Source organism: Miscanthus floridulus, chromosome 3 (assembly GCF_019320115.1).
Source record: "Miscanthus floridulus cultivar M001 chromosome 3, ASM1932011v1, whole genome shotgun sequence".
NCBI lineage: Eukaryota > Viridiplantae > Streptophyta > Magnoliopsida > Poales > Poaceae > Miscanthus > Miscanthus floridulus.
Genome location: NC_089582.1, coordinates 44,567,855 through 44,579,626, shown reverse-complemented (window position 1 = coordinate 44,579,626; position 11,772 = coordinate 44,567,855). Strand labels below are relative to the sequence as shown.

Sequence of the window (11,772 nt, the reverse complement as noted above, 5' to 3'; positions counted from 1 at the left end):
AGTTCATTGTATTAGCCTTTTTTCCAGATTAGTTTGTTCGCAATCCTGAATTTGGTGTCGAGATGGCTGGATATGTACAGATGTTTTGTGTTATTTTTCCACTTTGAAAGCAGAGATTCAAAAATATTATTGCTCTGGAAATTATTATTATCGCTCAGGAAACTATTACTATTCAATGACATCATTATAAGAAACAAAATTGATATTGATGTCTGATCATCCCATTCTAAGGGTAAATGTCTGATCATCCCATTGTACGTACTAAATAGCATGATTAATGCTTGCTCGCATGCTGCTTGGGAGGAGACAGAGAATGCATGGCCAACTGAGCAAATAATGCCGTTTATTGCTCCTTAAAACTAGTGTTTTGTGAAATTTCTGCTACTAGTGGTATATTATGTATATAGGCCTGTTTGGATGCGTTAGCACTAAAAATTAGCAGCTAAAATTAGTAGTAATGGATCCAAACAAACCTACTAATTATTAGCTGAAAGATTGTTAACTATTAGTTCCATTAGCAGGTTTGTAGTTGCTAATAGTCTATATATACCTTTATCAACTCACTATCCAACCACCTATTAGCAGCCATTAGTGGGTGCATCCAAACACTCCCCTACTAAAAATTAGCTAGATAAAAAATAGCAGCTATTAGCTAGCTAAATTTTAGTGCTAATAAAGTCGTATATAAAGACAATCGAGGAGTCCCTCGTGTCCAACCCAGCCATTGGCGCATTTCAGCTCCCCTGCGACTTAAGGTCGAATACGATGGACAAAAGCGTCAAGGCCATGTTCCTTTTCACCGTTCTCATTGGATCCCTAGCATTGCCAACACAGACACACAGTGTACGTATGGTATATGTGGCCAACCTGTCTTCTCTTATCCTTAAGCTTATGTTTTATACTACTCTTACATCATGTTCACTTGTTGGTTTCAGCCAGGCTTATTCAACTAGTCAATAGTGTTTTTCTCTCACAACAAACCAACACCAGCCAGCCCAAACCAGCCTAGAAACCAATCAGCGAACACACCGTTAGGCCTTGTTTGGATACACATGTATTCGTCTTAATCCACATGTATGAAACTAAACTAAATTTCATTCCATTTGACTTCAACACGTGTGGATTGAAGTGAATACACGTACATCAAACAAGACCTTATATTAATAAATTCACACAAATATTCCATAGGTCGTCACCCTATCGGTGCTATCAACTCCACATTATCAGATGAGAAGACAAAGGTTAATCTGATTTTTTGCGCTGAGGAGACATGCAATTACTTCAATCCTCATTTCGATAAGTGCTACTGCTGCCCGGATGGAAGTCGGAAACAGCATTGCCATAGGACGTTGAACGAGTGTAGGGCCAACTGCGCCTTCTGCAATCCCAAACGTATGCCATAGCTATATATTTAATTGTTGATGGAAGGTACAGCAATGGATCAAAGTATGAAGAACATGTCAAAAAGTATGGTTTGATCCTATAATGATGTTATAGGTCCGTTTATTATTTTAGGCTTTGAGCTGAATAATACAGTATGTTGCATTGTGATATAGCAATAATTTCATTGTGATCCTATAATAATTTCATAGCAAAACGCAAGAACAGGAAAAAAAATTCCTCCATTCCAAAAGGGGCCTAAAGATATAGCAATATTCAGTAATTTGAGCACCCAATATTCAGTAATTCCTCCATCAGCTGATTGTTCAATGCCATGCCGAAAACCAGGGAGCTAGACCTATGTGGTCCAAACTAGGATATGTAAAAAATCTATGTAACACAGATACTTCGATGCCAACAGACTAAAAAGCATTAAAACAGACTTTAATCAGATCCTGACATCATATTCCCAGCTCAATTCCACCAACAGATATGTTCCGAGGTCAAAACAGGGCCATGTACACCTGACACTCTCAATACATTTCATCGAAACGGAAGTTGTAAATGTGAGTCAGGCGATTGAGCCCGCCATTCATAATCACGCTGTCTACAGTCTCAAGCTTCCTGTAATGACAATTCAGATTGTCCTGCTGATGCTTTGCGAGCAGTGCCTCCTCTTGCAGTTCATTCTACAAGGATTCAACGATACAAGCACATTGCCAAATGAAGCAAATTAAAAGGCACATCACATGCAAGGACTGTGACAGGTCACATGACCCAGATAACATTGTTTTGCGCTCAAATTTTACTGCTGTAAAAACTTCTGAAGTGTGAGTTTTAGTGATAAGATTCTATTCTAAAAACTTATTTGTGATAGAATGATAGCTACTATTCAAGTTCATCAAATTTGGAACTGATGACGGTTTAGAAGCCAAGCCGCCAACCAAGTGTTGGAGGTACAGAGTGTTTTTACTCAGCCAGGGATTACACACCCAGGCGACTGCTCTTTCATATATAGGAGATAAGTAGCACATTGATTACATTGATGGCTCATTAGAGCATTAACTAAACAGCTAACTGCCTGGGTACTTGCACAGTCACTTGTGCTGCCCAAGGCCTTAATAGCAGAAACATAATTAAGCACAGATAACTAAGTGATAACTGGGAGCAGGACTTAACTTCTACAGTTCTCCCCCTAAGACCTGCTTCCCCCCATCCTTGATCTTCATGATCCCAATCTTGCTTCTCATGTCTTCAAACTTGGCCTTGCCTAAGGCCTTAGTCAGAATATCTGCCAGTTGATCATTTGTGGCGACGAACTCAGTCTTGATGCTGCCTTCTTCAACACAATCTCTGATGAAGTGTTGTTTGATTCTTATATGCTTGCTTCTGTCATGAAAGACAGGGTTCTTTGCAAGTGCTATTGCTGATTTGTTATCCACTCGCAGCTCTACTACTTCCACTTTCTTTCCCAACAATTCAGCAAGTAACCTGGACAGCCACAGAGCTTGTGTTGCAGCAGTAGTCATGGCAACATACTCTGCTTCACAGCTAGATAAGGCAACCACTCTTTGTTTAATGGACTGCCAACTGACCAGATTGTTGCCTAGGAAAAATAGACAACCTGTAGTGCTCTTGCTTGAGTCAATATCTCCAGCCAAGTCTGAGTCACAGTAGCCAATGAATCTGGCTTCACTGGATGCCTTGGTGAAGTGCAGGCCATACTCCAGACTGCCTGCCACATACCGAAGGATACGCTTCACTGCCTGCTGATGCTCTATGGTGGGCCTCTCCAGAAATCTACTCACAAACCCGACTGCAAATGCCAAGTCAGGTCGAGTATGAACCAAATATCGCAGGCTTCCAACCAGCTGCCTGTACTGTGTTGGATCAACTTCCTTGGCTGTACTCTTCTTGCTCAATCTTAGCCTTTCCTCCATAGGAGTGGCTGCTGGGTTGCAGTCCACCATACCACCCAATTCCAGTATCCTTTTGGCATAGTGAGTCTGTCTAAGGGTGATGCCATCGGTGTTCTGCTGTACTTCAATGCCCAGATAGAAGCTTAAGAGCCCGAGGTCACTCATCTCAAATGTTGCTTTCATTTCAGCCTTGAAGCTTTCAACATCCTGCTCTTTGGCCCCTGTGATATCAAATCATCCACATACACACCGACAAGCAACAGAGAGTTTCCAGAACCTCGCCTATAGATTGCAGCTTCATGGTTGCTTTGTCTGAAACCTTTCTTCTTTAATGTTGAATCAAGCTTTGCATTCCATGCTCTTGGTGCTTGCCGTAGGCCATACAGAGCTTTGCGCAAGCGATACACCTTGTCTTCTTGTCCAGCAACAACAAAGCCAGGCGGCTGATGCACATATACCTCCTCGTTGAGGTCTCCATTCAGAAATGCGGACTTGACGTCCATCTGATGAACAGACCAACCCTCCTGTGCCGCCAGAGCCAACAAGACTCGAACGGATTCCATGCGTGCGACAGGGGCGAAAGCATCATCATAATCCACGCCTTCTTGCTGGACAAAGCCACGAGCGACAAGTCTGGCTTTGTGTTTGATAACATTACCGTGTTCGTCCTTCTTCAATTTGAACACCCACTTCAGGGTGATTGGACGGTGACCAGCAGGAGGCTTCACAAGCTCCCAGGTCTTGTTTCTCTCTACTGATCGCAGCTCTTCTTTCATTGCTGCGCACCACGCTGGATCTCTCTTGGCTTCAGTATGCGAAGTTGGTTCGCCAGAGTGCGTTAGATGCAGCTCTGCGAACAGGCGAGTTGCAGGTGGCGGTGTGGGCTGCTGGCCAATGATATTGCTGACAGTTCTGTAGCGAAGTGGTTCATCCTCGTGATAAGCATCCAGTCGATCATCATCATCCTCCAGAGGCGTGGCATGCTCAATCTGAGGACTTGGTGGCGGTGGTGACACTTCCAGTGCCGCTGGAGCAGAATTAGCTTGAGGATGAGTTGATGCGGAGCCCTCTGCTCCTTCAACTCCAATTGGGCTGTTTGATGCGGGTGTTCTTGGTGAATCCGGGAGCAGAGGCGACGACGGCGGCGCTGGTTCGCTCACCTCCTCTGACCAGACATACTCAACTGTGAATTCACTGCTGTTCACAGCTGATGGCCCAGATTCCGGCGAGGACCAATCCCAGCCATGTTCTTCATCAAATACAACATCACGGCTGATCCTGACACGCCCGCTCACAGGCTCAAACACCCTATATGCCTTAGCTCCTTCTGCATAACCAATAAACACGCCGGCCTCGCCGCGGTCATCAAGTTTGCGCAGCTGACTGAGCTTCCTTGTGTATGCCACACACCCAAACACTTTCATGTGTCCCAGAGTTGGTGAACGTCCATGCCAGGCCTCATATGGGGTGATCCCCTTCAACGCACGTGTCGGTGATCGGTTCAGTATGTGGACTGCTGTCATCACAGCCTCCCCCCAAAACCGAGCTGGCAGGCCCCTCTGCTTAAGCAGTGCCCTTGCCATGGCCACTACTGACTGATTGCGCCGTTCAACTACCCCATTCTGCTGAGGTGAGTGAGGAGCACTGAAGTGCCTCTTAATGCCTTGTTCTGCGCAGTAGGTAGCGAAATCAGCAACTGTGAATTCTCCTCCATTATCGGTGCGAAGCACCCTGATTTTCTGACCACTCTCCGCCTCTGCGCTCAGTTTGATGCGCTTGATGGCTTCTGCTGCTGCATCCTTGCTTGGTATGAGCGCTGCCCACATGAAACGGCTAGCGTCATCGACAAGCAGCAGGAAATATCGATTCCCTCCAGGTGTTGCAGGTGTCACTGGTCCGCAAAGATCGCCGTGCACCAGCTCAAGGGGCTGTTTGGCACGGTACTGTGTTGCAGCTGGGAACGGGCGCCTTCTCATTTTGGTGGTGACACAGGTGTCACACACCTGCTCCACATGGTCAATAACCGGGACACCGCGCGCCATCTCCTCCTTCCCAAGTCTGCGGAGTGCATCAAAATTCAAATGCCCCATCCTCTCATGCCACTGCCACGCTACATCTCCTCTGCATGCTGCAAGACAAAGTGGCTGGGCTGCATGAAGTTGGAGTGTGTACAATCTGTTAGCCCCTCTCTTCACCTTGGCAATCAAACGGCCAGTGTGTTCCCAGATACGTAACACGTCGTGATATATCTCCACCTTGGAGCCAGTCTCGTCAAGCTGACCCAGACTGATAATGGAATTCTTCAGGGCTGGTATATAGTACACACCCTGCAGCACCCTATGCTCACCAGTTCTTCCTTCGAAAGCAATCGAACCGATGCCTTTGATGTCAACCTTGGACGCATCTCCAAATCGGACCGTGCCTCGCACGTCCGTGTTCAAGTCAGAAAAGAGCTCACGCCGTCCAGTCATATGGTGTGTAGCTCCTGAATCAAGGTACCACACATCTGCCTTTTCTTCATCGCCATTGGCACCAAGGAAGGCGCGGGCTTTTGGTTCTTCCAGATTCACCTCTTGAGCAGCATAGGTGTATGCCGGCGCGCACTTATCAAGATCAACGAGCCCATGCGCCAGAAACAGAGCCCCATCATCCTCGCATTCTGCATACTGCACACGGCCATTGTGGCCGCCGTCACCGCCGCCTGCGCCCCCTCGGCCACCAGCGTGCTGGCCTTGATTGCCACCGCGGCCGCCGCCACGACGGCCTCTGCCCCGTCCGCTGCCACGGTCACCGCCACCATCACGGTCACCATCTCTGTCTCGGCGTGGATGAGGGCAGTCTCTTGCCCAGTGGCCCTCCTGGCCACAATTGTGGCAGGTATCGCCACAGCGTCCACCATCGCGGCCGCCGCCACGGCCCTTTCCTCGCCAGCCGCCGCGACCGCGGCCACCACCGCCGCCTTGGCCGCCGCCGCGCTGATTCTTTGAACTAGAGCCAGCAGAATCATCCCCGCTGCCCTTCTTCTCCTTCTTCCAGCGTGCGCGCCATTGCTCCTCAGTATACATGAGCTTGCCGCCGACGGTGATTGGCTCGGTAGGCGCTTGCTCTTCACGGTCATCAACAGCCTTGAGCCTCCCAGTGGCTTCCTCAAGCGTGAGCATGTCAAAGTCCAGAAACTGCTCAATAGCAACCACAATCTGCGCATACTTCGACGGTACTGTACGCAGATACTTCTCCACCACACGCCTCTCATCGATGTCCTGATCACCATGAAGGACAAGCTGTCGATGCAGAGTTGAGAGGCGGAAGGCAAAATCTTCGACGCTCTCTCCTGGCTTGACACTGATGTTCTCCCAGTCGCGGCGGATGCGTTGCAGCGTCGCGCGGCGGACCCTGTCCACGCCGATGCGCGCAGCAGCTATGGCGTCCCACGCCTCCTTCGCCGTCCGCTTGTCGATGAGCGGAATCCCCATCTCCTTGGGAACCGCTGCGACAATCGCCTCCATAGCCCGCCGGTCGTCGCGGAACGAGACCCGCTCTCCTTCAACTGCGTCCCACAGATCGCGTGCCTGCATTCGCAGTTTCATCTCTTGGCTCCATTCGTGGTAGTTCGTCTTGGACAGCATCGGCCAGTTCGTGCTGCTGCCCGAGTCCCTGTATACGACCCTGTCGTACACAGGCGACTCCCGACGCCCGCCACCGCGGCCACGCCTGCGGACTGGCGGAGATGGAGACCTCCGGCGCGGGCTCTTGACCTCCTCCTCTTCTTCTTCATACTCCAGCTCCTCTTCTTCCTTCTCTGCTGCAATCTCCTCCCTCAGCACCCGCGCGGTCCTTGCCGCCTCCTCTGCAGCCGCCGCCGCCTGCCGCGCCGCCTGGACCGCCTGCGCAGCTGCCTCCTCTGCAGCTTTCAAGCGCGCGGCCCGGCCAGAGGAGTCCTCCGCATCGCTGACGCCCTTGGCAGCCTTCCTTCGGCGCTCAGAAGATGTCGAGGCCATGGATGAGAAAGCAGGGAAGGGGGCTCGAGTAGAAGATGAGAGAGAGGTGTCTAACCTAGGCTCTGGTACCAATTGTTGGAGGTACAGAGTGTTTTTACTCAGCCAGGGATTACACACCTAGGCGACTGCTCTTTCATATATAGGAGATAAGTAGCACATTGATTACATTGATGGCTCATTAGAGCATTAACTAAACAGCTAACTGCCTGGGTACTTGCACAGTCACTTGTGCTGCCCAAGGCCTTAATAGCAGAAACATAATTAAGCACAGATAACTAAGTGATAACTGGGAGCAGGACTTAACTTCTACACCAAGAACAAGAATTTTACCTTGATTAGTGCTAAGTTCTCCAACTCATGCCTCTTGGACATCAACTTAAACTTTCTGACATTATGACAATCAGGGTCTGTAGGGCCCACCCAATGGAATTCTAACTTCCTTCCAGGTTTCCGTGGACGGTCATTGAACATTTCAGCTGTGGCATGCTTCGCCCTCACAGGCCTTGGCATCCCAGACAGCATGAATGGGAACTCATCTAGTATGTTGACCACGGACTCAGCATCCTTCTCAGTTTCCATTTCTACTAATGCAGATTGGGGAATGTCAAATGGAACTGTATAGTTGGTCAGAAAACTGACGCTTTTGACATTACCAAACTGGTTCAAAGCCGTCGTAATGACTGCATCTGTAGCCAGGCGGGACAAGTTGTCAAGGTATACAGTTCTCTTAACCTTCTCCTCAAACTCTTTATACACTTTTGTGGTCTCCAAGAATGCAGTGCTGGTACTTTGTTCCACAGCCAGGCCAACAGAGGTAGGAAGTTTCAGTCCGGAAGTGTTCTGGCTGGTGTCAGTAGCTTGTACTGCAGAGGTACGCATCTTTTTGCTAAATTTCTTGTCATTAGATTGATCAACGGGTCGTCTGATTGGGAAACAGTCATTCGCCTCTCCACACTTCCCTGCAGAGGTTTTCAGATTCTTGCTTGGGTTGTTGATCTTAGCTTCTTCAGTTACTCTCTTCCTTGAGGTATTGCTGTTTGTCTCATAGAGTAGCTTCTTGCTTAGGATATTTTCACTAGCAGCTTCACAGGGTTTAGTAGTGGAGTCGTTCTTTTCCACTTCACCTTGCACTCTTGTGATTGAAAGTTCCATGCTTGGGGTGCTGTCCATGGCTCCTACACATGCTTCCTTCTTTGATGTTTTGCTGCTCTCAGGAGGCAGCCCATTGCTCATAATGTCTGTGTGTCCCTCTTCACATGACCCTTTCCTTACAGGGCAAACGCTTTCTGTGTTATCTTGCATGCCAGCAGTGGTTGTCAGATTCAGGTCTGGGACAATGAAATTAGCCTCTTCACACACTCTGTCCTTTGACATGGTTTTGCACAGGTTGTTGCTGTTTGCCTGTTCACATAGACTGTCTTTAGACATGGTTTTCAAGTTTCCATCTGTTGATAATTTGATACTAGGGGGCTTGGTGCTTACCTTTTCAATCTTCAGTTCAGTGTCAACAAATGTGGTGTTTTCGGCGGTGTCATTAGTATATTCAGGTACTTCCTTAGCAGCGTGTTTTTTCGTATCCTCAGGCAATCCTGTGCTCATGGTCTGAAGGCCTTCAGCCAACCTCTTTCTCAGTGGTAATGGTAAACGAATACGGATTTTGTTCCCAGTTGGGACAATTTTCCTGGCACTTGTGTCCATTCTGGCTTCAGCAGCCTGGTTTTCAGAGGCAGACATTTCATTGGCACAGAATATACTCCTGCAGTTTCGAAGTGAAATGGTAGAGTTAATAATAAAAATATTAATAATATTATTCAGGGCTATATGCAGAAGACAAGAAAATCCCTTTTGATTTATCAAACACACAATGAAGTCAGACTGGCACACTATATTACCAACATAAAAATTTTAATGCCTTGCACATATAAGGCACTAAGCATCACAAAAAATCATCTCCGAAACAAAAGAATAATCAACCAAACAAAACACAGTATTACATGAATTTTCAAAGATACCAACCTGGTTTATTTAAAACAATCATGCTGGTAATAGGACCAAGCCTCTCCTCTACTGAACAAGTAAGCTATTAACAAAAGCGTATCAATATAAGTATCAAAGTGTCTAATCTTTGACCATCAGTACCTCATATTGTGATGGAACATTTCAAAATACTGAGCAATATTGCATTAATACCAATGTATGTTGTACATACAAAGTTCGTCAAAACATGTACATACAATGTCCAGTAAACCTGCATAAATAGTACCGATGTATTTTTTTTTTCTTGAACAGGTAGGAGAACTGCGTATCATTGCATTATATAATAGAACAAGAGAAACATACAACACACCAGCACACCTCCTTTCCATGATGTTGCATTAATAAAAAAATGTAAAATCCATCCTAGATATTAAGAAACGAAACTGACAAGCTTTCAATCTGGTATTTTTCATGATGTTCTAACAGTACCATTTGTGTTTTTACAATCATAATATCAAAGATGAACGAAATCAATTTTTTGTCAGATTACTTGCTTTATGTACCTTACATACATGATTTTTCATGGAAATTGTTTGAAGCACTGCAACATGTTGGATTATTGTGTTTTTGCTAATGGGAATGCTGGAACCCCTGGCCACTAAACTATTTCCTATATTAGACATTAAAATGATTCTGCAATTTTGCAATGTCCTATGTGCTCCAATCTGGTTCAGGATTTGAGATTTTGACAAAATGACAATTTTGGTTTAGCAGGTTCAACAACCCCAAAGTTATAAATCAGATTGAAGAACAGCTCTTGTGAATCTTAATGAAACATATTTAACATAAACAGTTCATTGTTCCCAAGAAGGATCATCTGTTAACAGCAATTAAGTGACCAACTAATTATATGTATATGATTACTACTTTACTAGGCATGAGTTCCTGAAACATGCCTTCCACGGTTAGGACGATTAACATACATGGATTTCATTTGTTGCTCGCAAAGAAATATAGGAGTACACAAACACTATATTTGGCAAGGTGATGGTCCAACGTAACACCAGAATCATGTTTAATTACAGTGCACCTTTAAATCTCACCACCTGGGACCTAAATGAATTTAATATGCCTAGCAAGAAAGCCAAAGGCAATCAACTCAAAAACCTCACCAGTGTCAAACTTTTTTTGGAGGGGCAAAATTCAGGATATAAGACAGTTTATTTATCTGAACCTAATATTTGGATTTCTAAAACTATTATACTCTATGGCATGATTTCAAGTTAAAACAACTTATTCCCCTCTAGACATATAGTATATAGGACAAACTCCAGAGTGTCACTTTAAATTAAGGCATCTGCACTTTGCAAAAGTATATTGATAATCATCTAGGTATTACATAATGTGCATTACCCACAGAATAAAAAACAGATCTACACATGTTAGAGCAAACGCACTTTTGAAAATTGAAATAAAAGGGGGCAGAAAAGTTAAAAAAAAAAGTCCATTACCCATTACATAACACATGTCAAGTGGCCAACATAGTTATTGACAGCATCTTTTCCAGTTTCCATCTGTAGATAAGTTGAATACAAGTTTTAAATTACTTTGCTGTTCTCATAAACATCTGAGATCAATACTGTACTACGCAATAATGCAAACTGAGTGAACCTGCAATACTCTAACTTAACAGCTAAAGCAGCAGAATTTCATAGAATTGGCAAGTATAAATTTGTACCCTACTACTCCCCAACATAGAAGAACATTCATGGTGACTGGTGAGATCACTCTGGAGTTTGTCGCTACTACTCCCAACATAGAAGAACAGCAGAAATTAAGGCATCTGCTCTCCCAAACCGAAGTTAGAATAAATCCGAGTACCAAATACTTAGGGTTTGGGTGCTCGGTTTCGCACAGAAGAAAGGGAAGAGGAGGGCGTTATCAGACCTAGTGGGTGCTCATCGCCGGCTAAGACTATCTCGACGAAGGCCTTGGCGCCTGGCGTACGGCGGCGGCGGCGGGTCGCCCAGTTCGTCGCCAACGGCAGTGAGAGAGCGCACGGGGGTGAACGAGAGAGAGAGTAGAGAGAGAGGAGCAGATGGAGACAGAGACTGAGGGCGTACGTGGGCCTGGAGACAGAGAGAGAGCGCACTCCGGAGAAGGTCCCGTAAGTGGGCCTGGAGCAGGCCTTGTGCTGCATGGTTTCTGATCCAGCCCAGGGCGTCAAAAGCAGAAACTGTTTTCATCAGAGTAGAGTCCAATTTACCTTCCTAAATTAGTTACTAAATTTGAAAAACCCACTCAAACTTCAATACCAAATAACAAACATACCTCAACTTTCAAAACTGGACACAATATCCCCTTTGATTATTTCAAAGTGGTTTCTTAGGTGGTTTTGCTTAAGTGGTAATTGGGCCACTTGTCAGGTGGTCTCTCTCTTGTCTTATATAAAATAATCATAACCTTTTCATATGAAGTCATATAAATAAAAACTTTAT

General features: G+C 45.8%; 1 protein-coding gene across 2 annotated transcripts; it reads right to left on the bottom strand.

Moving 5' to 3' along the window:
* Positions 1-1,645: 1,645 nt before the first annotated feature.
* On the bottom strand, positions 1,646-11,293 carry LOC136541618 (uncharacterized). Of its 2 annotated transcripts, XM_066533595.1 has the most exons (4): positions 11,222-11,293; positions 8,780-9,053; positions 7,628-8,698; positions 1,646-2,069 (listed from the first exon to the last, which is right to left on the bottom strand). In XM_066533595.1, exons 2-4 carry the CDS (start codon positions 9,029-9,031, stop codon positions 1,914-1,916), a joined length of 1,479 nt encoding a protein of 492 aa, XP_066389692.1. In that variant the 5' UTR covers positions 9,032-9,053; positions 11,222-11,293; the 3' UTR covers positions 1,646-1,913. The 2 variants fall into 2 exon arrangements, with proteins under 2 accessions (XP_066389692.1, XP_066389691.1); XM_066533594.1 differs by having other exon boundaries at positions 7,628-9,053.
* Between the last annotated feature and the right edge of the window lie 479 nt (positions 11,294-11,772).

Coding starts and splice junctions, on each gene's coding strand:
- LOC136541618 (XM_066533594.1), bottom strand. CDS start 9,031: ATGTCTGCCTCTGAAAACCAGGCTGCTGAAGCCAGAATGGACACAAGT. Junction 2,070..7,627: donor AGAACTTAGCACTAATCAAG/GTAAAATTCTTG, acceptor GAATCCTTGTAG/AATGAACTGCAAGAGGAGGC.